The following is a 27820-nucleotide window of genomic DNA, read 5'->3' on the forward strand; positions in this document are numbered from 1 at the left end:
CTTAAAGACCTTAGTGGGAATATGGGGGCATGGAGGGTCCTCCTCTTCCCTCAAGAGCCATGGCTGCCCCTTCGCTACCTGCGCCAAGAGGACTCTGGAGCAGCTCCACACCTGGAAAGAAGGAAGGAAGGAAGGAAGCCTAGTCCCCCACAAGCAGCAGGGCTTAGCTTATACCTATCTCTGGGGTGTTGTAGATATATATATGTGTGTGTGTGTGTGTATATACATATACAAATATATACATATGTATATATATGTGTGTGTGTGTATCTCTCTCTCTCTGGCTTTGCTTCGCCAACGAAGATTCAGGAAGGACTCATCCGGATATTATATATACACATACATATATACATATACATATTTATCTCTCTCTGTCTCTCTGTGTATACATATGTATCTGTGTGTATCAAATATATACATATTTATCTCTCTATATATACGCAAATATATATGTGTGTTTCTGTATATATATATATATATATGCAAATGTATACATATTTATATAAATATATCTGTATATATATAAATATATGATATGTACATATTTATATCTCTGTGTGTGTACATATATAAAATATATACATATGTCTGTGTGTAATATGAATACAAATATATACATATATATGTGTGTGTGTGTATGTATGTGTGTGTATATATATATATATATACACACACAGATATATATATATATATATATATACATGTATGTATGTATATATGTACATACATGTGTGTATATATATATATATATATGTCTGTGTGTATGTGTGTGTGTGTGTCTATGTCTTGGGTATGAATTTGCAGGACCTGAGCAGCACAGTGGAGCATAGAGAGCCTTCAACAGGTTTGCCATGAGTCAAGATCCACAACAACAACAACAGCAATATTTATTATTATTATTATTATTTTATTATTATTATTATTTTCTTATATCCCACCCTTCTCCCAATATAGGGACTCAAGATGGGGTGTGTGTGTGTGTGTGTGTGTGTGTGTGTGTGTATATATATATATATATATATATATATATAGCCTCTTGGTGGGGGGAGAGGACCAGGTGGAAAAGGGTCAGCCATGACTGAGGAGGAGGAGGAGGAGGAGGACCCTCACCATCCATCGACTGAAGCCTTACAAAAGCTCCTGCTGCCTCAAAGGTGCTGCAAGGTCTCTCTACAGACTAATTCCACAGACTAACACACACACAACACTTACATAATCTCCTGAGAAGCCTCCCTTTCCATCCCTCCAGCATCCTCTCCTCCTCCCCCCCAACAGCCCTATATCTTTGTAAGAGAAAAGAAAGACCCCCCCCCCCAGGTTCCAAAAAAAGGGCTGTATCAGTCTCTTTCCTTATAGAAGATCATGGGGAGAAGGGAGGAAAAGGGGGCTCAGGAGGGAAAGACCCCCAGCAGCAGCAGCAGCAGCCTTGGAGCCTAACTCCATCCATCCTGCCAAAGGGAAAGAGAGGGCCTAATACACTTATTTCTCTCCTCTTCCATGTCTTAGCCTTTCTCTCTCTTCCCAGCATCATCTGTTGGTCTGTCTATCCATCTGTATCTATCTGTCTGACTATCTATCATCTGTCAATATCTTTCTCTCTCATCTATCTATCCTCATTTCCCCCTCTCCATGTTTTAACCTTCCTTCCTATTCCTAGCATCATCTCTATCATCTGTCAATATCTGTCATCTCTGTCCACTCACCTGTCTATCAATCATCTGCCAATATCTGTCTACCCATCTGTCTGTCTGTCTGTCTGTCTATCTATTTATCATCTCTCTCTCTCATCTATCTATCCTCATTTCCCCTCTCTCCATATTTTAGCCTTCTTCCCTCTTCCCATCATAATTTCTCCCCCTCTCCTATCTATCTGTCTGTCTGTCTGTCTATCTATCTATCTATCTATCTATCTATCTATCTGATTTCCCCCTCTCCATATCTTGGCCTCCCCCCTTCCCAGAACCCCCCCTCTCTCTGTTATCTATCTATCTATCTATCTATCTATCTATCTATCTATCTGCAATGACCCCACTTACTCCCAAATACTTAGGGGTGTCTCTGTGTACGCGGGGGGGGGGGGGGGGGCAAAACAGCTCCTTTGCTGCTCTCTGCTTCCAGAGTCCCCCTTTGTCCTCCATTCCCTCCCCTCATCTTTTCTTGCCTTTTTGGGGGGTATGTATCATTTTCTCTCCTCCTTTCTGAATGTAGGTCTCTTGCTTCCTCCCTGCTGCCCTGGGTCAAATGGTGTGCTTCCTTTGGTTTGTGTCCTTTGCACACTCCCTTCTTCCGAATACGACATACATTGAGGGGGGCATTTTTACTGTCCTTTGGGTGGGCTTTATGGACCGTCAGGTGCAGTGCTGCAGGTGCTTCATGCCCAGCTGTCACACCCCTCTCCGGATCTTCTTCTTCCCGGTGTGTCTTGGGGCCAGTGGTTTCCGTACATGGGATTACCCTCCTTCCCTCCGGTTGCCTTTTCTTCTCCTCTTCCCATGGACCAGACGCCATTCCTTCCTCTGCTCCTGGTGCCATGATCAGGGCAGCCTCCAGACCCACGGAGAGATATAAATAGAGATATATTTTCCTCTCATGGCGTGTCATATCCTTTCCGACAATATTTTCTGAGATAAGCAGATCCTCCGCTCGCTCGCCTTTCTTCTGACTTCCCTCCCGGCGATGTATAATTCTAGCTTTCTACTTTTAGCCACTCATGTCTTACACCCACAAGCACTTTGGGTCTATTCCGTTCATTATTAACGTTAACTCAGTGTCCCTGTATTTTAATAATGAGCTAAAACTGGCATCTCTTTGAAAAAACAAAAACTAATCATTTTAACATCAATTCATGGATTCATTCCCCTCCTGTGATCCACCCTCCAGTTTCTCTGAGCATATATACGTATATTACCTTGACCGTCTGATACATGTCTTGATAGCCTCTGATCATTGTCCTTTGCTCCCATGTTGTTTGTCTATTAGTAGCATTTGGGCTGTTCCTTGGCTGATACAGGACTAAAAATCTAGCTTAAGAACAGCAGGATTTTGACTTCCAAGTTGGCCATTGACAAGGGTAAGGGTATTGAAATGGGTTAGTGTGTCGGGAAACACAAAATGTGTCCCTACACAAGGAGAGCCTTTGGTGGGTGTGACGCCTCTGGTTCACTTGTGCATCCATTTGTCTTTGAAACAAAATGGGGGACAGGCATGTAAAGCTTGTAAATCAATTGGAGAATTGAGATTATTTCGCTCTCAGTCATGGATGCCTTTCTCTGTCCGGTGCTTTTATCACGAGGCTGACGTGAAATTAATGCTGTTTTCCCCCCTCATCCCAGCATGTATTTCCTGTACACTTAAATAATCTTATTGGAGGAGAAGGAACTAAATTGGATCTCATTCAGAAATTGGCATAATTAAAGTCTCGGCTTGAATGTAATTCCTAAAAACTGAATGATATAGATACAGTTCTGTTGGTGTCGCTTCATTGAAACAATTGCTCCTAAGAGGCAATATATACACAGACAGGAATACATATGTTCATTTGTTATCTTTTCGTTTTGCAACTCACATAGTAATTCCCTGCTCTTCAAAGATAAGTGCTTAACACAGCCTTGATCTGCTCCTAAGGCTTTCTTTTGCTTATGGCATCATAGTGAGGCAAGTAACTGATACAGAGGATATAAGGAGACTCTATGCAAGGTCTTTTGATAGGACCAAAATCCTGAGGCTAATGTAAAGCGGAGTAGGCAAGTCTGTAGCAAACATTCCTACTCTCTTCTTTAAACTGCTTTTTAAAGGATAGCAATTGAGGTTCCTTAAATGCATTGATATACAGGTCTTTCAGTGCAGGGTTAACCTGTGCTCTCATGTTCCAGAATGGCTATTTCATTGCTGTAGTATTCTCGCATGGTTTTTTTGTTCTATCTTTGCTAAATGCTGAGCCCCCTCCAGAAAAGCAAAGGATGAAACAATCATCTGGGCTTGAATTTGCCTGGGATGACTGCAGTAATTCCTTCCCTTGTCAGAAACAATTGCATCCTCTTCCAAGGGAGCCAGATCTTCCCTGCTCAGAAGAGTTTTAGTTGTTGTTGTGAGCTGGCTTCAAGCTGACCTTGACTTATGAGGACCCACAATAATACTACGAAAGGCGGAGGATAGAAGAAGGGGAGGAACACTCAAGTGTGCCACAAGATCTCTTTATATGCTACATACTACATATTATAGTATTGGTTGGCAGCAGGGCTGGGGAGTAGTAGTGATTTTGGGGTTACTCCTTGTCCTACTCCTGAGTAAGATATTTTTTCTTAATGTTACTCCTACTCCTGTAAAAACCTCTTACTCCTTACTCCTTGCTCTTACTCCCCAACCCTGGGAGAAAGCCCTGATTGTTTTGCAAGGCTGGTGTGTGTGTGTGTGTGTGTGTGTGTGTGTGTGTGTGTGTAAGTGTCTCTCTTTGCCTCCCAGTCCCTTCCCCAGTGCAATATAATAAAACTGTTTTTTGGTGTTTGTATATACCATATAATATATTTTGTTACTCCTTATCCCTACTTCAAAACCTCTTAATCCTCTACTCCTTACTTCTACTCCCCAGTCCTGGTTGGCAGTCTCTCATCCAGGTACTAACCAGGGTTGGCCCTGCTTAGCTTCCAAGATCAGGTGGGATCTAGTGCCTTGAAGGTATTTAGAGGCAGCAGAGCAAATATGGGTAGAGTTGAAGCAGCTAACTAGTCCTTGGGAATTAACCAGGGCTCATGAGAGACTTAGTGGGTCATGTCCTGCTGCTCCTTGAAGCCCAACTAGTTTGTTTGTTGACAGTGTTGCTTTTGACTAATTTTTCTGAATGATCCTTTCCAGCAATACACAATGTGCAAGGAAAGAAAGAAAGAAAGGATTTTGGCCTTCTTAGGCCTGGCAATGACTAGCCTTGGCTTTAATGGCCTTGGCTGGAGAGCGGGGTATAAATACATTATTATTATTATTATTATTATTATTATTATTATTATTATTAATCTAGCTGGTTAATTCCAATTATAGTAGACCAATTGAGCCTTGACACATGGGTAAATCCTATTGATTTAATGGGTCTGCTCCAGTCAGGATTAACCATAGGATTCAGGCCATAGTGGGCAGGAAGATGACTTCCAGTAATCCTTAAAACAAACCCAGTTTTGTAGCTGTTGAAGAAACATTTTGTTTCTTCGTATTGAGACAGTATATTTTTCAATCAACGGTGGCATTTGGTTTAACCATATATAAACAAAGGGATTTCCCAAGAAAAAGGGCAAAGAAGGGTGATGCTTGGATTTGTCTTTTCAACTTCAGCTCAAAAGAATACCTTAATGACCGAAATGAGTGCTCACCTTCGTATGCGTTCTTTAATGGCTATTGAAGGATGACAGTATTTACCAGAGTTTAGTAGCAAATACTCAGAGCCTCTTGTCCCAATTTGTGCTTTCCTTTTGCCTAGTAATGCCCAGTTGTAACTTCATTTAAACTGAATCCCAGGAGCATCACAAGCCATTGTAAGGTCTTCAGCATATTGTTTTCAGCCAAAACCACTCTTCTCTTTGGATGCGTTTGGGCAAGGATTGATAGTGCCTAATAAAGAATCTGTGATGGAAAAACAAATGCTCACCAAGTTGATAATACTTTTTCTCTTCCTCAGAATCTGTGGGAAGACAATACTCTCAATCAGCCTAAATATGGGAATATCCATCATGATGCAGTGAAAGGTAGGAATAAGATAAAAATGTTGGACACAGCCTTCAAAGCCAGGATGGACATGGTTGCAATGCAACCATGGCCTGGTACAGACGGTCCTCGTAGCACGTCTTGATGACATGCTAGGGTTGTCTTGGGGCATTGCTTACAGATGCTCCACAACCCTAACATGTCTTCCATACGTCAAAATGGCAGTGCCTTGTACAGGTGGGCGCTGCTGTTTTGACACAATGGATGCCTAGCGACTGCACGTTGTGGCACCATAATGATGTTGCGAGTGTGCCATTGGTGCACTGCAGCGTCATTATGGTGCCGCAAAAAGAACTCGCTTTCTGCAGGTTCTTTTTGCTCTGCGAGGAAGCCGCACGGTTTGTCTGCTGCGGCTTCCTTGCGGAGCAAACCAGGGCGCTGGCAGACCGTCCTTTTTGGGCATTCTGTACCAGGCCCATGTCCGGGTCAGAAAATCTATCCAATTTTGGTGAAATATTTATAAAAACCCAGTCTAGTGATTTTGTGCTGAAACTGCAAAGTTGCAAGGACATTTACAGGAGTAAAGTTCATCTAGCCGCAGATTATTCTGACATTGTTCAGTTTACCCAGTCGATCAATAGAGGCTTGTTAGGTTAAAAATTCCCCTAGTATGTTAACATGGCAACACAAATGGATCTGATGTTTCTAGTTTGGACTTTTGCGTCTTTGCTTCAGTTTCAGTTCCTAGTTTATCCTGGCTTATTGTTGGGCCATTATGGTGTCTTAAATAATAATTTCCCAGGCCTTTGGCTTTCCCAGAGGTTGCATAAGTGTGGTCCCTAGTCCAGCCAATTGTTTTGCAAGCAAACAGACAATCCTCTCTCATTCTGTTGACTTAGTGAATGTGGTGGAAATTGACAGTTGCACAGTGGATGATCTCCACTGTGATCTCAAGGCTCAAGCCTCTTGTGCAGCTGGTTGTATAACTGGGGTCCCACATAACCATATTTGCAGACAAATACAATGCAGTCAGATGTGTCAGTTGGCTAAACTTTGGCCCATGTTTTATTTATTAGATTTATACCTCACTTTCTCTGAGTATCTTCCGCAGCTTTTCCCCAGCCTAGCTAAAAGATGGGTTTACAGAATCGGTTGAATTTAATTACAGAGATCTGCAACGCGCCTATAATTTGCCTATTTGGATGTGAGTCAAATACTGAAATTGGCATGTGCCTTTTGAAATATGCAAATACTGACAATGCTGTGTTAATTCAAATGTGCCATCTCAAAATGAAGTTCCTTGGATTCTTAAGTAGGTTTCAGCATTGCAGACACCACTGAACACATCCTCCAGTGATGCTTCGAACTGCTTTTTGTACGTTCAAGACGTTGTATAAAAACAATGTAAATTCTTTGATTCAAACCTGAAGCGTGATGATTCCTCAGCAAGTTAACTAGTTAATTGGTCCAAACCTACTTGGAATGGCTTCAGCCCCGGCTTTGCTCCGGTTAGCCAAATAATCTGCTGTTCCAGTGCCCCAAAGTGATCTTGCAAGCGTGGGTCTCTTTTAAACTGGATTAAATTGGATACAGATTAAAATCTTCCTCCTGGCAAGCACTTTGTATAGCATTATATCGGATGGGCATGAACTACATTTTGATACACTACTCATGAGCTTGAAATAGTTTTCGTTGTAAATTGGAATGAAGCTCCATATATGCTACAGTATATTTGAAAACTTTGTAGTCTACGTGTGGGTTGAATAATGGTGCATAAAAACACAATGCAAAATATTGTAAAGAAAAACGTCAGCCTTTCCTGCAGGATGGGCTTGGTTTTAAATCAAGACGATATATGTATAATTACCCTGGAAACAAAGCTAATACTGTACAGTATAAGTAATTGTTTTATATCAACTTTTCTGTTTTTTGTAATTCATGCCTTTTCTGAACAGGAATGCATACTGTGTGACTGCTATAGCAATTATTGATTTGCAGCTATTGATTTGCCTTTATTCTATCTAGGAACATATTCTGGTCATGCAGCCATTTGCTTTTTGCACTACACAGTGATAGGCTTGGTCTGGATGTGTCCCCTTTCTGTGATGAGGTTCTTTGGTTGTCATTTGAGTCCAGGCTGTTCTTGTAAAAGGTGGTGGCAGGCTGTAGTGGTCAGAAACTAACACAAACCATGATTTAGTGTCTAAAACGTGTGTGTTTCTTCTCCTGTTCGAAAGGGGTGTGACTAAACAATGGGAGAATGTCTAGTTTTGTTTTAACTTCAAGTCTCTGAGATGCCAATATGAATCAGTTCCTAGCCTGGCTTGTATGCATCCGCTGCACTCTGGTTATTGGTGTGAAGACCTCCAAGGCTGCCTTTTGAGGAGAAGAACTGAATTGTGGCTCTCCTTGTATAAATGATTCATGCTTATCTGTAGGGGAGTATTTAGTTATCTGTGGCCTGTTACAGACTGCCAAAATAAAGCTGCTTTGGGTCTCTTTGGAGGTATGCTGTTTAAATGACGCATGGGTCCTAAGAGTCCGGAGGTCGCGCCAAAACCACACTCCATTCCTAAGCACCGGAGTGCAGCTTTGGTGCAGCTTCCGGATTCTTAGGATGCATGCATCATTTAAACAGCAGCATCCCTCCAAAGAGACCCCAAGCAGCTTTATTTTGGCAGTCTGTAACAGGCCTAGCTGTTGTTTAGAGGAGCTGAAGAACTTTCAGTCTAGCTTTATATACAAGGACTGATTGTTAAGTTTGTTTTGTTATTTGATTAACTTTCTGTATGATTTACCTGAGAGCAATCTCATAAATCTTACAGGGGACACACGGAAGTGGGCATATTAGATGCTTAATGGATACCCAAAATATATTTGTATTCAGGTTGTCTTTCCTCAGATCTCTGTTTCTAACAATGATCTGACATCTTTCCCCCACTCTTTAGCTTTTTTGCCCATTACATGGTTACCATATATGAGAAGATATAACCTACTGAATGTGAATGTGGAAAAGCCACAATTAAAAAACAATTTTTCTCCCTGAGAGGGCACCTCTCTAGGACTCTCTAGGTCCTCCAGCGCAACTCTGTGGTCAACATCTGCCAGAAGCTGACCATAGAATTGCACCAGAGGACCAACAAATTCCTAGAGAAGTGTTCTTGCTAAGAATGTCCAGGTCCTCCAACATGACTTCTGGTGGACTTTGATCATAGAGTCTTGTTGGAGGACCTAGAGATTCCTAGCGAGAACAAATTAATCAAATCCGTGAATAATCAAACCCGCAAAAGTCAAAACCGCAAATGTGGAAGGATGACTGTATCTCTAGTATGGCCATGTTGCTAGATCTCAGGTGCTATACTCACGAAATGGTCTTTGTGGTAGTGGGTCACCCTCTCATTAAAATAATCTGAATGATGGCGCCAAGCTTCTTAACAGTAGTAGAATAAGACTCGAATCAGCATCGAGAGGATAGGTTTAGAAAGCAGCTTGGCTCCGGAAGGGATAGCTATAAATTACACTTACTGGATTCTGCCAGAGAGAGATTTATACTGATCTTCCATTCTTACTTCGCTCCACCCATCACTGCTCTCCTCTTTCAAATGTAAATGTATTCGGAAGCACAGGCGTAAATCTGGCAGTATTTATGAGTACCAATAACGCACTTATAAACTGTGTACATGCCCCGGTGAAAAGAGCAGGTGTTGTTCAAGGGCATGATGGAGCTCATGCATCACGTTTGTTTCTGCGTAATTTGCTCAGGACGACTTCCTAGTGAATTGTGTGTGTCTCAGATCTGTGTCACCTGTATTACTTACCTTCGACGGTCGCCAAAATCCTCCGCTTGAGGCAGCTATCTTATTTTTATCTCGCAGTTGAGGGCTGCCCTTGTTGCAGGCCAAGCTTGCTGGGGTTGATCAAATGAAGAGAGATCTGTTATGCAAGCTCTTTCGTGACTATTTTGACTAAGAGACGCTCAGTCTCAAATCTGAGTTGTATAAGAAGAAAACACAAGTCGCACATTTCCTTTTTCATTTTTGGTGTGTGTGTGTCTGTGTGTGCCTTGCTTTGGTTAAGCAAGATGCCTGTCCTTCCTTGAAGGGTGGAGGGCTTGCATAATCTTTCTGCAATGGGTCAGTGGCTCTGGCCTCAGTTTGAAAAGGTCTGATGTTTGTTCTTAGCCCCCCCAGGACAGAATCAGGGCTGCGTGGTTCCCTCCCGCTCAAGATCATTCTGGATGCATCCTTCATTGCTTCTGATAATTTGTGGCATCGAGGGGGGAAAAACCTAAGGCAGAAAGCCAGGCAGCTTATAGATGCTTGCATCCAAAGCCATGTTTGACCTTGGCAAAAGATAATGAATGGGTTCTGCTTGGAGCTCTTGCTTCAGCTACGGCTAAAAATGGACAACCATTGTGCAAGAGCAATGCCAGGCCAGACGCGGTGGACGATGTTTAACATAGGCTTTGGGGGGATCTGCCAAATTCTGGGGAACCTGCGGTGCTTTTTTCAAGCTTTCTGCCTCAGATCTGTCACTTGATTCCACTAGATTTACTAGATTCCATGCAGACGCTTGTTTCCCCTCTCCGCCCTTCATTAAAGTGAGCTTTCCTTTTAGCTTCACCTCTGCACACAGAAGTGACCAGCCAGCAGGTTGCTATGCTACTCCACCTTGCATTTAAACATAAGAAGGGCCCCACGTAATCTGAGCAAAGGTCCATCTAATCTAGCACCCTGGAAGAGCCAAGTGGGGGCTAAAACCCAGTAACCTGGCATATACCCCTTTCCACTGCGTTTAGCAGCTGGCATCTTGGCAGGGAAAGACACCTGGATAGATCTGTATGCAAAGGGATCTTGTAGCACCTTTGAGACTAACCGTGGAAAAGATGTTTTATCATGAGCTTTTGTAACTTGGTCTGCTTCCTCAGATGCAGGTAGACCTGTGCGATCCAACTTAGATGCTGTTGAGTGTTAATAGCTTTGGTGGCTGTTTTTCCAGGGTATGTTTCAGCCTGAAGATACGGAATGGATTCATGGAGAGATGAGGCCAACTGCTTCAGTACTCAACTCTTTTCCCATCTTGGTTAAGAAGAGCGTTTAGAAGCGGACTGCTTGAGTAGTTAGCGGAAGTGATCATTAATAAATCCAACAAAACTCTACCACAATGCTAACCCTTGAAGCACTGGTGGAGGTCTTAGACTTGACTATGAATATGCAATGGAAGGCGAACTGGAAGAGATGGGAATCCTGCATGGGGTGCACAACCAGCTTTGTTCTCTTGTTAAGCACCCTGAAAATGGATCAATGGGACTGGTCAGGTCAGAGTTGTGCTCTTTATAATATAGAAAGTCTTTCTAAGCACCTGTGTAAATAGCGCATGGAGTTCAAGGGTGTGTAAACAGGAAGCAACTTTTGCACCTAAAAGATAATCTGAACTGAAAATTCAGTGCCTCCTAAGTGAGCCTTCTGCTTTGTATGAGTTGCTTTTGCTGATTCTAGGTAACTTTATCATGTTTTACTATCTCTAATTATGGCACATTTTACAGTTATAACCTACTATGAGGTAGAATAAATATGGGGATACCTTCCTTTTCTCTGATTTCAGAATCATAGGTCTGTGTTGTGGCCTGAAACCTGGCTGGACAAGTTCCAGCGACTGATGAATATGTCTTTGTGGGCGTTATGTATTGCTTACTATGCTGTCATAAATGAAGTTGTAAATCTTATATATATGTGTGTGTGTATCTTCAAAGTTATGGTGGCAGGTATTCTTTTGTGCAATGGAACAGGGCAAAGGAATAAGGGGCCTCCATTGGTTGTGTGCCTTTGGCTTTTCTAATAGCTGAATGAGAATCTTTCATCACGATGCCATTCTCCTAAAATGTAATTTGCATTCATTATGGCGCCGGCCCTGTATAATTATATGCTCAGGTGAATATGGAACCGACAACAAATTAAGTTCTCTTTGAGATGTTGATCTGGGAAGATGTGAGCACTTAGTTGTCTTGGTGTATTTTCCCCGAAAAAATGGAAGTTGGACGCAAGTCTGCGTACATGACTAAAATATGTTTACGCTACGGGTTCAATTCTCGAGTGGCGCGCTTTGGACAAGAAGTAAACAAATGGAGGGCTGTGTTTGTTCGGATTGTTCCCTGACGTTTTTGGCCTGTTTTGTGTGGTGCTCATTATCCTTGGATTCTTTAAATGTGTCTCTCATTTGAAAGTAAGTAAAACATCACATACCCATAGAGACGCTTTCTCTCCTCTCCCTTGTTTCAGAGTTAAGATAATTGAAAGCTTGGTCTGTATGTTTTGTGGGAATGTTGAATCTTGGTTGGGAGGCTAATGCCCATAACCCCACCATTAAAATAAAACCAAATCCTTCCCATCTCTTGCATGTCCTAAAAAAGAAAAAAGAAACCGTTGGAACGTGTTTTATATCATCTGTGTTGAAAAACTTGCCCGAAAAACGTACCCTTGTCTCTTTAGTTTGGATGCGCTCATTTGTCTCTCCAGCAGCAGAACTTCTTGCACCAAAGTTTTCAAAGTGCATTTGTTTCCAAAAGTTAATGGATATGGATAGATCTTTCCATGATCAATCAAGAGTGAACATTCTTTACCTCCAATGATCACTTTGTTCTTTATTTTGTCTAGTGGATATATAACGTAGGGAGAAGCGCAGATGGAAGCTAGGTGGCACTATTGGATTGGATAGTTGGCCTTTAGAAGTCAAGGTTCAAACATGATTAAAAAACCAACAATGAAAACCCTCAATTAAAATCTGTGGATGCTCAAATAAAACTGAGCTGTCTCATTCTGTTACCATACCGAGATGAACACCGAGTCGCCTACAAAGGTTAGTGCTCCTTTTCCATTATTGCCGCCTTCGACAGAGAAGGTCAGTCTCAAAGCTTGCCAGACCTAGTTTGTTTTTCCCTTGAACCCTAAGAGCCTCTACCTTATAAGTGCTGCCAAAGAAAGCTTTTTTCCTACAGTTGCCCTCCTCATTCACAGAATTTTTGGGGTTCCATCAGCTGCTGTTGTGTGCCTTCAAGTCGTTTCTGACTTATGGCGAACCTAAGGCAAACCTATCATGGGTTTTTCTTGGCAAGATTTGTTCAGAGGAGGTCTGCCATTGCCTTCCCCTGAGGAGGCTGAGAGAGTGTGACTTGCCCAGGTCATTCATTGGGATTCATGACCAAGCAGGGAATTGAACCCTGGTCTCCAGAGTCAAAACCCAACGCTCAGACCTCTACTCCATGCTGGCTCTCTTCCATCCGATATCACCTCCAATTTGTAATTATTCTGTTTTTCTCCATTTCTTACCAGGAACAAAAAATATCTGTTGAGGAAAATACAGAATAGCTGTCTTTGCTCTGGACACACCCCAGAATTATTAAATAACTTTCCGTCCATGAATAGTTTTGATGACCAAAAGTAAATAGAGGTCAGTCCTCCCACTCCTTATTACCCCCCATCCCTGCTTTTCCTATTCAGCAGAAGAATTTAGGTTTAGTTGTAGTGCAGCTAATTGAAGAGCTGGGAATCCATGCCAGAGATCCCCCAGTTGATCTCAAGCCTTATGGTGACCTGTGATTTCAACAGCTACCCTGATCAATTGGAAGGAACAGAGGTATTTTCCAGTGGGGTGGTAGCTCTTCAAGTTTGGACACCTCCATGTTGAAGGACTTGGTTTAATCCTTCCCAGGTTTCTGTAGTACGTAAAGTTGTTCAGGATGACTAGAACAATCCGTGATTTTAGTAAACCAATAGCATTTGCTTACAAGGAACTGAGCGTTATTGTGGTCACTGCAGTATTTACTTGGGGTTTTGTAGTTATGTCAGAGGCATTGTAGTTATGTGAGAGGCACCTTGTGACCATGTGGTTTGCCTTGGTATTTTTTTAGTAGTTGTGTAATATAAAAACACTTCCTCTGATTGGACCAAGTACAGTTATACAATGTCTTGAATATAAAATCCTTCATTACGACTCTGTTGTCATAGAATAAGCTCTACTTCAACCAGCCGCTAGCAAGGAAAGAAACGAAAGCGTTTTGCATAGGCTTCTGGTTTTTGTGCCGGTTTCTTGAGGTAAGGTAATTAACAGAATGAAGTTGCAAATGAATGAAACATTAAGCCAGTGACATACTGACTCTAGTCTATATGCAGATGACATGCTAAGCTGAGCCTTCGGTTGTTCAGATTAGGTTATATAGAAATGTTGATCTTGGAAATAATTGTCACTCCGTATGTTTGAATTTGGATAACTTCAGTTTTTCCTCACTATTGTTGAGAACGCGATCACTTCATTTGCTGTGCGATGTTAGGGAAACTTCATGCTCTCACTTTTTCTGTCTTTAATAGAGATAAAATAATACTGATTGAGGCTTAGAAATGGATAAGGTACATGAAATGAACACTCTTTGTAAGATCCTCAATTGGCGTTGCTAAGTTAAGAGTGCAAGGCGTCACTGTTGGATATAGATAGGATAATAAATGAGATCTGGGAGAAAAACAATCATTTTGAATATGTGGGAGAAATATTAACACTAAAAGAACAATACATTTTTAAACTACATTGGCCTTAGGTTTCTCTGCAATGTTCCCTATAGAAGGAGGGTCATAAACTCTTAGGTTTCTTGAGACGGCACCAGTTGTAAAACCAAGTCTTACAACCAAGTGGCCAATTGTGATGCCTATGATCAGGCACAGTAGCTGTCTTTAAAAGAAATTAACCATAGATTTGTCATCATCAGTTTACCTTTTGTGATCCATGCAAACAAACTGAAAGAAGGATGCAGGTTGAGGATGAGCAAGGCCTTCTCTGCCAACGCTGCCAAGAGGTTTACAAAGAAAAGTAGGAAATTGCTCAAGCAGATTCTTTTTCAAAACATTTGATCGGAGGATGTTTAAACTGTTGGCACTGTGAAGTAATTGTGTGTACACACACTGCATTGCGATGCGTTGGAAATAGCCGTTTTTGCATGTCTGGAAAGGGACGGCCTTTTGCTGAGGCTGGAGCAGGGGACATCTCACCTATGAGGTTTCTGAGAGGCATTTGACTGCTATAGATATACAGTACTGGCTTTATTATGGCATTCTGTCAGCTAAATATTTTGGGGTAGCCTTTTTATCATCCCATAAGGGACCCCAAGTATTTCTGTACCTGCCTCCTATCAAGACATGTAGTTAATAGAAAGAACATAAGAAGGCTTTTTCAGGATATCCACTCTGCCAGGATATTCACATTTTTGATCGCATGTTGACAGTGTTTTGGTTTAAACTTTGGTCTATTAGTCAGGTAATATTTTTCTTCTGCTGTTCGTTTCTCTCCTTTTTTAATAGAGCCACAAGAAATCATAGGGATTATCTTCCAGTTTTGTACTTCAGAAATTTACTTTGTTGTATTTTAAGTTGCTCTGTTTTTGAATTAGAAAGGTGGGATATTCATACTGCTAATATATAAATAAATGTATAGTTGATAGAGTTAAAGGGCAACCCAGGATAGATGTACTACCTAGGCTCTGGGTGTAGCTAGACACTCCTCAGTCTACTTATGTCATGAACATTTGTTGAAAAGAGCATGGAATAGTGTGATGGGAAGCCTTTAAAAAAGAAAAGTAACTTTGCTGAAACTGTGGAAACAGCAGCTTTCAAAACAAGCATGGCTTGACTTGGTTGGTTCCAAGTTACACTTGAAGATGGCTCTTGGATCTTGTTCAGGGACTGAGCCTTCATAAATTTCCATAGTCCAGCTTGGGCAAAATTAATCTTACGTCAGACAGTGTCCTCAGCAAGGGAGCATCTGGAATTGCACATGAGTTGTGAGACTTGTGTTTGCAATCCTTCAGGTGTTTCTTCTCAAAGGTTGGAAGAAGAGATGTTGAGAGAGTGATAGTGAATGAACACACCTTCAGCAGCAGATGAACTCAGATGAACCAGAGATGCATCCTTGCAGCCTTTTGAATCCTAGGCTCACTTCACATTATCTCTCTTTATAGGCAGCACCAGTCTGAGGGAAGCGGAGGCTTGTGTTGCTTCTCCAGTGAAGCTTTGCCTTTGGTCCTGGCCTTGTTACATCACTCCTGACACATCCAAACGCAGGGGATCATATTCCCCTTTTTGTGTTTCATGTACCCCCTTTTAAAATAAAGAATCATCCAGAAAGCTTTACAAATACAGTAATCGATTCACAACCCCCTTCCATTTCGCTTGACCTCCTGGCCCCTTAAGCTGGTCCTTCCTATTGCCCAAGTGCATTTCCTTGTTATGAAAAGAGTGTTTGAACTGGCTTTTCAGCTGGTTTCATTGACAGTCTGTGCTGCTAAAAATACTTTCTGTGTTTCAGCTTCCATGTGTTTTGACTCCAATCTTCTGTGCGTGGAATTTTCCAGCGAAGAAGACTAGGGCTGTATGGCCAACAGCTGCGCTTAATCGGTGATGCTCCCAGGTTTCATGGGAGCATCTCTATGTGCGTCCCTCCTGCTAGAAGAAAACCAGACTCTCTTGGTGTTACGGACCTGGCTGGTGCCAAAAAAGACACTCAAGAGCTAATGTTCTGTAATGAGCCAGGCGTTGCCTTTTGCGCAGAACGGAGGCTCTGGGAAGCAGTGGCTCTGCCATCTCACCATCCTGGCTAATCCAGCCTTTGCCAGAGTCCTCTCATTATCTGCTTCACTTGTTTAGAATACAACTCAAAAGCCTTCTTGTTTTGCTAATCAGGACAGTCTGTGAATGACTTTCTAAATGTTCCTGGTCTGCTGGCCAAGCTAAGCCGCTTTTGATGATCAGCGCAAGTTTCTTCTTGCCTTTCTCTTGTTTCAGTAGTCACTGTTGGTAACCAGTTCAGTCCCAACCCACTCCCTTTCTCTATTGACTCTCTCTAAGAAGGAGTTTCAGAGTCCTAAGGACTCTACTTTCCTTATCAGTCTTTCTTCTTTCAGATTATTGAAATATAGTTCTGGAGCTTCTGTAGTTAGCTGGAAGCGTATGTCTGCTAACTAGACCTTCTGCTGTCATGAAAAGCAGAAGGGAAAGATAGAAGCTGTAATCTTGTAAGGATGGATTGTGTTAGGATCCTGTTAAGCTTGGCAAATTTTACTGCCCCTCTATGACAGGCTGTCACAACTTTTAAGCCACTAAGATGAGTGCAGTCCGTAGACATCCATAGACATGGTAGCCAAGCAGGCGTTTGAAAAGTAATCTTATCTTGGATTCCCGGTGCAGCCTTGGTCAAGTGTCAAGAGCTGGAAGTTCATTGACCTGCTGGTGTGCTGCATTTGTAGAAATGCGCACATCTGGGGGGAAGCCAGAAAAAGGTATGGGTTCATTACAATTTGAGGGCTGGATTTATGTTCTCAGTTCTTTCTGTGCAACTGCCTGCACTCTGCCTACTTGATGCTTTGGAGAACTAGCAGAGAGAAAAAGTGGGTGCTCTGTTTTTCCACATCGGATTCTGTGGAAGTTTTGCATCTCAGATTGTATGGCCCATCCCTCTCTTGTTGAAGTATTTCTTGGCTGTTGTCTCCTTTGCTGTTTCAAATGGCTCTTTAATCATTCTTCCCAGGCAAGCTTTTGAGAGAACAGAGAAAACACTCCTTATTTTGTTGGGATTTTTCATGAGATTATCCAAGGGCTTATTTCTCATGGTGGTTTCTCAATGGCCATTCACTGCCTCTTACCTCAAGAATTTAGTTGCAAATGCTACCGACTTAGCTTTTGAGTTCATGCCAGTGAACATCGGTTTTAGACTCTTGATTGCCTTTTTATAATAAATCCTCTTTAGCGTGCCTTTGGAATAAAGCATTTCCTTATTGCTATTTATGGCTTCGTGATTTATCATATGCTTTTTTCCCTGGGCTCCAGGCCCGCTTTTGTTAGCTCCTTTCAACCTGCAGGTGTCTGTTGATAAGATTTCAGGGTTAAGCAGCCGAGTTCAGTTGCTGGCTGTCTGCCATGCTCTGGAGGCAAAGGAGGCTGGCATTGGCACTGCCTTGGTACGCCTCACTTCAAGGGGCAGCAAAAACCTGTACACAGAGTTGCTGTAAGAAGGAAAAGAGGGCAATTAGTTATAACCTTACTGTCTTTGGAGGGGGAATGATAAAGTGGGCCCTCCACATTCATTGAGGTTAGGGCTGCAGAACCCCCATGAATAAAAAAACCACTGTCCTTTTTACCTAAGAGAACACCTCTCTAGGAATCTCCAGATCCTCCGGCGCAACTCTGTGGCCAACATCTGGCAGAAGCTGACCATAGAATCATGCTGGAGGCCCTATCAATGCCTAGAGAAGTGTTTTCTCTTGGTCTTCCATTGTGATTTTATGGCCAGCCTCTGGCAGAGTAGGGCTGGAGGGCTTACAGATTCCTAGAGATAACACATTAATCAAATCCGTGAATAATCATATGTGCAAAAGTCAAAATTGCAAACATGGAGGGCCAGCTGCATTTACAAACCAAGGCACAGGCACCTTAGTAGCCCTCTCCTTTTTGAGGAATACTTTTTCATATCCTACTAAGGAGCCCAGGGAGTGCAATATTAACCTCATTTTGAGTTCATTGAAAGTGGGGCTGTCTGTGCCTTGGCACTCTAACCTTTGTGGGCATCGAAGCCGTTATTGCATAAAGATCGTAACTAGTCAAGTAGGAACAAGAAGTAAGAGACCATGTCAAGAGATGCCAACAGCTCTGGGTGTTTTGCAAGTGGTAGCCCTTTAAAGGGCATGCTATAATTACAGGGTTGAAGCCGTCTGAAGAAGAACAACTGTGCAAACTTGAAGTCTATGCCCAAGTGTAACAGCTGCATATAAAACAAATCATGGAATGCTGCTTAGCCACTGGGACTAGTTTGTATATTATAATTGCTCAGACCTGGGCTTGCATAGCTATTTTGTGTGGGAATTGAGTCAACCTTGTTCATTTCCAGAAGGCAAGATCTATGTGCGTTGTTCTTTCAAGTCACCTGCCGATTTATGGCAATCCCACAAATTTGATAGGGTTTTCTTAGGCAAGGACTCCTCAGAGGTGGTTTTGCCCATTCCTCCCTCTGAAATATAGCCTACAGCGCTTGGGATTGTTGGCGATCTCCCATCTGAACTAACCAGGACTGACGGTGCCTAGCCTCCAAGATCAGACAGGACCTGGTGCCTTTCTACACAGCTGTAATTTTTTATTCACCTGAAATATTCTCTGCCTCCCTATATTTGATTTGTTCCATGGCATGAGTGAGACTAATTTTAAGTTGACATGTATATGTTATTTCATGTCTTTGGGCTTCAACCATATGATCTGTACTTTTCTTCATTGATTCTAAATTCCATAGGAGAAAGCAATAGAGGAAGAAGGTGGAAGTGAGAGCAAACAGAGGAGAATGTGTTCATTTCAGCACTTAAGTTTATTTTTAGAAGGGAGTTAAGAATAAGCTGTTATGCCAAAATTGTCATGGGAAAAATGGGTGAAATATGGCTGAATAAAAACATTTCAGGTTCCTGTGACTACCTTCAAAATAGGGGTTTTTTGGGGGAGTTTCCAGCTGTTGAGGGTGTTGGGAAATTTTGGATGAAGTTCTGTGGTAATGAACTTGCCATAACTTTGACTCTCCATGAAGCACTTAGGGATCTTTTGTGGGATTATATTGCAGAATATATTTCACTGGTTTTCATTTCTTCCTTTTCAGACACCATCGGAGTGTTCTTTATTGGACCTAATGCTCCACAGTGAATGCCTGCGAAGTTCTTCTGACTTCTGAGGTGCTATCATTTTTAGGGAAAACTGACCTCCTGCCCTGATAACTTCGTGACCACGTCAATTTCCTCAACATCCCGGAAACAATGGGGATTGGCAAGAACACCACTTCTAAATCCGTAGAAGCTGGAAGTCCAACGGAGGGAAAATATGAGGATGAATCCAAGCATTCTACTTTCTTTACATTGCCAGTAAGTTCAATTAGTTTTCTGGATTGTTTGTGGGGTCCGTTTTGATGACCTAAAATGTGGTGTTGTATTATTTAGCCAGGTATATCTAGGCACCAGTTCTCCAAGGAGTGGCCCATAGTAAAATTGGAGGCCCAGTTCGCACCGTTATTGTCAAGTATGTGCATTTTAATGTGGTGGAACTTTGAAATGGCATGAGTTGATAATGACCTGCCATATGCTTCCTCTGATGTCACAAACACTGTCTGGATTTTGCTTCCTTTGTACGCTTTGCTGTTACTCGGTTCTGGGGAAGAGGTTTATTGTGAAAGCTGTCTTGTTAAATTAAGTCTATTGAAAGAAAGTGCTAGATGTATTTTCAGTACAGAGCGGAGTTCAAGAGAAATGATGCTCATAATTCCTCTTATGAATTACTCCCTTTGTTCAGAAAAAGAGATTGGATTGCTCAAGTGACCAGGTTCTTATCTCACCAAGTGCCATTACTAGATAGAGTGGTGGTTTTAAACTATTGTGTGATGACATAAGATGGCTTTAAAGCACCGTACATCATTTGAGTTTGGCTCACTACCCCTCATGGAATATAATATAGAGTTAAGTAAGGTGAGGAAAAATGCAACCAAGGTGATGAAAAGGCTGGAACAATTCCCTGGTAAGGAAAAATTATGTGTAGTAGTAGTCTATCTTAGGGGGGGGGGAAAAGGGGGGCAAGGAAAGTATAATATGGTAGAGATACATGAACACCTTTACAGAGGGATTAGACAAATTCATGGCAGATAAGGTGATGACTAGTAGTCATTGCGAACAAGTCATGATGGCTGTATATTACCTGCAGTATCATAGTCAGTATGCCTCATAATACCATCTTCTGGGAAACATGAATAATAAGCGGCCATTGCATCAATTTCTTGCTTGCTGGCTTCCCAAGGGGCAGCTGGGTGGCTGCTGTGGGAAAAGGATCCCAGCCTAGATATGTTTTGGTTTGATCCAGCAGAAGCTCTTGATTTGGGCTTAAGAGGATGGCTTGATATTGGCCTGCTTCTAAGTAGAACGACAACCTTCTACACTACAGTCATCTTAGCCTGCTTCTAAATGCTAGGTTTGGGTTAGCATAGTCATGTTTTGCTTCTCTCCTTCCCCTTAACACTCTAGTTTGTCTCTGAGCTCTTCTGGGGAAGACACCTCTTTCTCATGAAGCTGCTTTATTGCAGCTGATAAATTCACAGCTGTGTCTACAAATAATATGAAATGCTTTTCCTGGAAAAGTGCTTTTTAAAAACAAATTCTTCTTCTCCATTTGAAAGGTGCTCCAATGATGCAGGTGGGCAGGGTATGGTCTGCAAGCCTCATGTAGCCTCCAAACCCTTTCTTGCATACCTTTCTCTCTGTTCTCCAGAGATTATGGGGTTTTTTCTTTAAAAAAATGCTATCATGATTTGCAAAATTGAGCCTTGTTCATATAGTCACATTGCCACTCACATGTATTTAGGGATGTAGTGGACAGCCCCTAACCCTAACTCCCCAATGTTGCTGATAGGATAACTCTCCCCTCCTGGTATTTATATGTTGCAAATCATGCAGACATCTGCAGCGGAGAAATCTCCTTATGTATCCTGCCTCTTTGTGTATATGAGCATGTATAGATGTGAATGCTCATATAGGCCTTTACGTATCAGCAAGACCTGGTTTCAGTGTCAGAATTATCTTTTGTGTATCTTCCAGTTTGCCAGCTATTCAAGAATTATATTTGTTTCTCATAAAATAATTCACGACGTAATAATGTTGCTGTGCTCCTTGCAGAGAATATAATTTAAGTACTTGCCCAAGCGGTTATTAGTTTAATACTCTAGGAACTGTACACATTCCTTTTTGTTTTCTTAGGTTGTAATAAATGGTGGCGCAACATCAACCGGTGATCAAGATACGGAAGACACAGAGCTGATGGCAATCTATACTACAGAAAATGGAATTGCAGAAAAGGTACTTTAACGTTCTGGAGTAAATTAAAAATGGGTACTCCATCGCCAGAGGTGTGAATATCAGTGAGGATCTAAGACAGTCCCCTGCTAGCAAGTTGGTGTTTGTTGGAGGGGGCTTTTCTGAGACTGTCAAGAAGATTGGATGAATTCTTGTAGTTTGTGGAGATGAGGAGCTAAGAATGAAGAACTGAGATGAGCAGAGCTGTAAGAGAAGTGAAGATGCAGTTCTTTATTCTACCCCTTATTTTCTGGTTTATGGCAAGTAAAATAGTTATTGGGAAGATGGAAAGTGCTGGGGGACTGCTACCATTGATTGATTGATTGATTGATTGTTACTCACTTTTCTCCAAAGAAGGGATCCAAGGTAGCTGGATCAGCCACTTGGAAAGAGAACATATGGAGCAGCATTGTTGAGGGCTGTTTGTGATGAACACAAAAACTGACTCACACAGGCTTGTTTCTTGTCTCTTGCTATTCTGTGATAGATAGGTTATTAAAACGGCCATTAAACATCTAGGAATAATACTGTCTTATCACATCAACAACATCCGTCAATGCTCAAGGCAAGACTTATCAAGGAATGCCCTTTGCAATTCACTAATCATTACCTTGATAACCTTTATAAGCAATCCTCAACAATGTCCTCTAACAAACAATGCCAGCAAAGCTGTTGCCTCTTGTTCTCTCTGTCTCTTCTCCTTCCTCCATTTTGGTATTTCCACTGGGTTTTGCCTTTGATTCCTGACATTCATGCCTTTGGTTCAGGCTCCATGGCCATGTCTCTAGGTTGTGATAAAAGCTGTCAATACCTCTCCCCTATATTTTGCTTATAGAATGAATTCTGCTGCTTGTGTAGTTTTCCCATAAATGTGCTGAGTTTACATTGCCGTGTTGGGATTTTGCCGAGTTGAGAAGTATTTCAGCAAGATTGGAGTCTTGCTGAAAATAGCAAGTTTCATTTCATAGAACTTTTTTTTTTAAATGAACTTGTGTCTTTAGCATTTCCTTTTGCTATCACATTTCCAAACTTCCCCTTGCAAAAAAGAATCACACAGTCTTTAAAGTGAGGAGTGTGACGATCAGGATTCCCACAAGATCTGCAGCATTCAGAAAAGCGTCTACTTGGCAACCTCATCTTAGGTTATATGACAGATTACATTTCACCTTTTCTGTGTATATTGTACACATATCCAGAATTCTGAAATCCATGGGCCTCCAAAATCCAAAGCTTTTTCAGCTACAACATGAGTACCATAGTGCGTACCTGTTATGCGTTTGTGACGCTGGAGAGAGACACAAGGGTTTGTGTAATGGCAAGAATGCACACTCACGCCATTTCACAAATCCTCAGTCTTTCTGAAGCCTCATTGTGTCTCATTATGTATATGCAAATACGTACAGAGATTTCAAAACCTGAACATGGAACACTTCTGGTTCCATGCCTTTTGGTCAAGGGATACTCAGCCTGTAGTTTAGAAGAGCATTGCATGTTAAATTAGAGGAATGTTTGATGTGAAATGAATCCCCAGAAGTAGTTCTTTAAAAAAAAATGAAGTTTTTTATGTTTTGAGCCATAATAATTTCCCAATAGATTTCAGGATTATGCTGCCTTTTACACAATTGAATGCCGAAGTAAACACTTTGATATTCAGCCTCACAGTATCAGCGGTTGTCTTCTTGCACAAAATCCCCTTTCTAGCTGTAAACACTAAGCTTATTCATGGAGGCAAAACGCCTGAGCATTTCTGTTCCTAATGCCACCTTTGTTTCAGAGATTAATTTTGGCAGCCAGGGAGTTTGCCAAGGAAACACTGCCAGCCCCGGACCACCTAGATTACTTCCAAGATTGTAGATGGTAGCAATCATAAGGGGATTAAGTGGCTGCAGCATGCTTAACTAATAGGATGAAGTTATACAACTGGGTCACTGGGCTCTGGATTCCAAGATGTCTTTTGACTTTATAATCTGTCTAATGTACTATTTTTCCCCCTTGGGTCTTCACTCTCTTAATTCGTGGGGCTTGTGGGTAGGGCTGCTACCTCTAAGAGTGAAGACAAATACATCCACCCTTTTCTCCATAGGATCATAGTGACTTATGTCATTTTTCCTTACATCGGCCTTGCACTTCCCAGTCCAGTATTGTGTCATCTCTGTCTGTTTACTGTCAGTGGGGCACCTTGGTCCTGGTTATGTGATGGGGGGGGATTTTCCACTGCTGTATTTGTGTGTGTTAAATATTTTTCCAGTTTTGGAAATGAATTGTTTTCATAAACTTCGCTGGTAACATAATGAATTATTACAGTACTGTTTAGACTGGACAGCTGGGAATGGATGCAATACTAATCAAAGTTGTAGTTAACTACTTCCAGGAGAGTTTGCCTAGGAAGTACATCTAAGAATCCAAGTATTTTAAGCAGGCTGGAATCAATATCTTAACAGTTTTCTATTTCCCTAGTCTGCCTACCGTAAGGAGAGTTTGAACTGTATAAATTGACACAAGTATTCCAGTAACATAAGTTCCACGTGAACTTAGTTAAATATAACATTTCAAAAGACATTTTTTTCCTAAACAAATACTGAATTCCTACTGCTTCTCATGATTTATACAACATGCAGAAATGATGTGATATGTTTTTATTTTAGACTGGTTTGCCAGTTTAATTTAAGCCCACGAGATCCGATACCTTCTACTGATGTAGAGTAGTAGGGGACTATGTATTTCCAAAAATCTCTGTCACTGCCCATGCCCTCAGCCCCAACAGATCCCTGATATGGCCACAGTCCTCATATAGTGATATTCCAAGATTGCTAAGGAGGCACCTGTTTTGGGGGGTGAGTTCTTTGACTTGCCTTGTTCCAGCCTGGGCAGTCCTTAAAGGTGCAGATTGCAAAGGCTCTGTACATGCCTTCACACTGAATTGGCTAGTAGTGCTGACTGCATTTTTCTTATGGCCTTTTGCTTCTCTTGCCTCCCTCCCTCATGGGTCTTTAAACTGAGGTGTGGGGCTGCATCCCACTTGTTCCTATTCTTTTACTCCCCATAAGATTCCCGGGTCCTAAAGTACTGATAATAAACCGCTGAAATAAAATACGTCTCGGAAAGGCTTCATAAGACACTCTATTTACATTGCCTTTATCGCCATTCTTATATAATAAGAATTACGGAGGCCATGTTCTGGGAGGATTGTTTTACTTCTGTAATCTGAATTTGGCAGCTTTGGTCCATTTGTGTCCCGAGGCTTTGGGATGAGCCAAGCTAAACATTCAAAGAAAGAATCTTTACTAGCATGACACTCCTCTATCTTAATACTGTATGTTCTCTCCCCTCGCCCACACCTGAAAGGCTGTAGCCTTTAAACACATGCTGCATGCTCACGAGTTACTGCAGATTTTTAAGATAAGTCTTTCTTTTGAATGAAGTATTTGCACAGCCCTGTCCTGTTAACCATCCCTCAGCCCTCGGTTCTGCTTTGCTGCTTCACTCCTCAGCAAGTTGGGACAGCTTCTAGCAGCTGTGGCTTCCCACTCAAGAAAGTCCTCATTCAGCCACACCTCGGTTCATCTTCGTGGTGAGAAGCAGAGAGGGGATGCTATGGGGAAAGAAATCTGAAGAGCTAGACTTCTGCAACCCTCTTTGCTTTTGAGGATTGTGTCCTGGCATAGGGAGGAAAGGGGCCTCTCTCCCTGCAAAGATGAGGCAGAGAAATAATCTGGTGCATCCTTTCATGTAAAGGGAGAACAAAGCTTCCCAAAATGTTCATTCTTATAATTCGTATTATGAGCTGTTTTCTACAGAGTCATGACAATTGCTTGCATCCCACTTAACGCATAGAGAACAGTTTGGGGCAGCCAAGGTTCATGCAGTTCCACTGGCATTGGCGGTAGTAGGCTGTCATTATATTTAAATCTGACTCTCTTCTATATTATATTTACATTTTGCCAAGAAAACTTTAGGAGGGCAGGGTTGCCGTAAGGTAGAGTTGACACCAGTTTCAAAACAACAACAGAACAACAAGAATTAAAACTATTTCAAACTTCACTTTGGGCCCGAACATACAGGCCAAAATAAAGCTGCTTAGGGTCACTTTGGAGGTATGCTGTTTAAATGTTGCGTGCTTCTCAAGAGGTCGGAAGCCGCGCCAAAGCCACGCTCCAGTCCTAAGGGCTGGAGTGCAGCTTTGGTGCAGCTTCTGGCCTCTTAAGATGTGTGTGTCATTTAAACAGCATACCACCAAAGTGACCCAAAGCAGCGTTATTTTGGCCTGTCTGTTCGGGCCCATTGATAAGAATCAGCAATACAGCACATCATTAAAGGCCCATTTGCAACCCAAAAAGCCCTTCAGAACAGAAAATGGTTCACTTTCCAGTGGAAGGACAGTGAGATGAGAGCTATCTTAGCCTCCCTGGACAGGGTTTCCAAAGCCAGGGAACAGCCACAAGAAAGACTCTCTTTCTTATTCCTCCCAAACAAGCCTAAGAATGTGGTGGGACTGTGAGAAGGGCCTCCTCCAAAAGTCTTGGTCCCAGGCAGACCCACGTAGGAGCCATGCTGGTGCGCAAGGATAAGTTGTGAGGTGCTGTGGCTGAAAGGACCACATACTTGCCTAAGTATTCCTACTACAGCAAATATAAATATGCACAACTTCACTTTCTCCATTCCATTTTACAAAACGTAACATGCCCAGGGTGTACAGTACACTTCTATTAAATCGGTGCTGGTTTGGGAAATAGCTGTGTTGTTCAACTTTCATTGTACTGTGTGATATGAAGCACAGCACTGGCGCATTGAGAATGTGAGGTGATGTGGCACATTTAGAAAATGTGTCAGATGTGTGCCTTTGGGTCTCAGGAAATTGTCTTGTTCGAGAGCAGGGTATTCAGCCTGGCGCCAAGTATGGATTAATCGGAACGGAAGTTATATAAGCCCTTCTTTCTACAAGGTTCGAGACTGGTAAATTAAATTTGTCCTTTTTAAGGATTGCTGCCAATAAAAAGTGTTAAATGGTGTTTTTGCTTTCGTACAGCTTTAATGCTTAGGTGATTCAAGTTGGCTGCTTATTAACAAAGATATAAAACTACCTCAGTGGAGACATATCCCAGTTTAGCTCTCTTGACTCCATCCTGCAATATGAGGTTGAAATCCTAATTTATACATGAGTATGTCACTTCTGTGGATGCGGTGGACTGCCAAAATGACCTTGCAGATTAAGCCAGGACTCTCCCTAGAAGCCAAAATGGCCAAACGGAGACTGTCAGACTTGGGCCACATTATGGGATGACCTGATTAATTGAAAAAGATGATAATCCTTGTTAAAATGGGAGGCAGTAGGAGAAGCAAAAAAGATGGATGACTTTAAAATGGACTTAATGAAGAAAGCCATAGCTGCTCTGAGTCTGGAAGATCTGAGTAGGGCTGTTGATAACAGGATCTTTTGGGCTACATCTGTACTGCAGACATAATCTGGTTTGACATCGCTTTAACTGCCACGGCTCAGTACACTTCCCAAAATTCCATATCATTGAGCCATGGCAGTTAAAGCGGTGTCAGATGGGTTTATTTCTACAGACCGGATGCAGCCCAAGTGGGCTCTCATTCCTGGGGTTAACTATAATGCAAAGCTGACTTGGCAGCTGTTAACAACTATTTATCACCTCCCTGGCTTCACTGTCTTTTGTCTTTCTCCCATTCCCTCTCCAAAAGGTGACTGTACTACTATCCACATTGCTCACAGTAAACGAGTGATGCGCCAGTGTTTTACTACAGATGTAGTGATTGCGTACTCTTATTTACCCTTCCTTATCTGGCATCCATTGGAATAAGAAGAACAAGGCTAGCATTGAATCGGAGATGCCTCATGAACTCGAAGGAGCACAGTCACTGTTGTGGTAGATACAAAGACAGATACTTAGTTGCTGATCTTTCACATTTGCTTCATGTAAATCCTATAGACACCTAAACTTCAATAGACTCAAGACAGTGTTGACTTTGGCTTTGTAAATTGTTACTAGGTCTTGTAAAGTGTCAGCCAGCTATCTCAGTTTTGTCTGCACCAGTGCTATTCCGATGGTTGGTTCATGAACTAGTGCTGGTCCATGAGCCCTTGACTATCAGTCCATGGCACATTTCCAAATGCGGTACCAGGCCCTGGCACTTTGGAGTGGGGAGATCTGCCAGTCCTCTACTTTTAAGAAACACTGCTCTGTGCTACTGATAAGACACCGGTTCTTC

At 42.0% G+C, this 27820-nt stretch overlaps 1 protein-coding gene across 2 annotated transcripts in view; it reads left to right on the plus strand.

Moving 5' to 3' along the window:
* The window catches only part of SLC23A2 (solute carrier family 23 member 2), a 50535-nt gene that overhangs the window by 289 nt on the left and 22426 nt on the right, over nt 1–27820 (plus strand). The window contains exons 2-4 of one of the 2 annotated variants that reach the window (XM_042475505.1): nt 5663–5729; nt 19360–19618; nt 21494–21592. In XM_042475505.1, coding sequence (XP_042331439.1) covers nt 19514–19618; nt 21494–21592 — 204 coding nt within the window. In that variant the 5' untranslated portion in view covers nt 5663–5729; nt 19360–19513. The remainder of the gene's footprint in view (nt 1–5662; nt 5730–19359; nt 19619–21493; nt 21593–27820) is intronic. The other variant, XM_042475506.1, reaches the window with a different exon arrangement.

The sequence above is a fragment of the Sceloporus undulatus genome, chromosome 6 (genome assembly GCF_019175285.1).
Source record: "Sceloporus undulatus isolate JIND9_A2432 ecotype Alabama chromosome 6, SceUnd_v1.1, whole genome shotgun sequence".
Taxonomy (NCBI): domain Eukaryota; kingdom Metazoa; phylum Chordata; class Lepidosauria; order Squamata; family Phrynosomatidae; genus Sceloporus; species Sceloporus undulatus.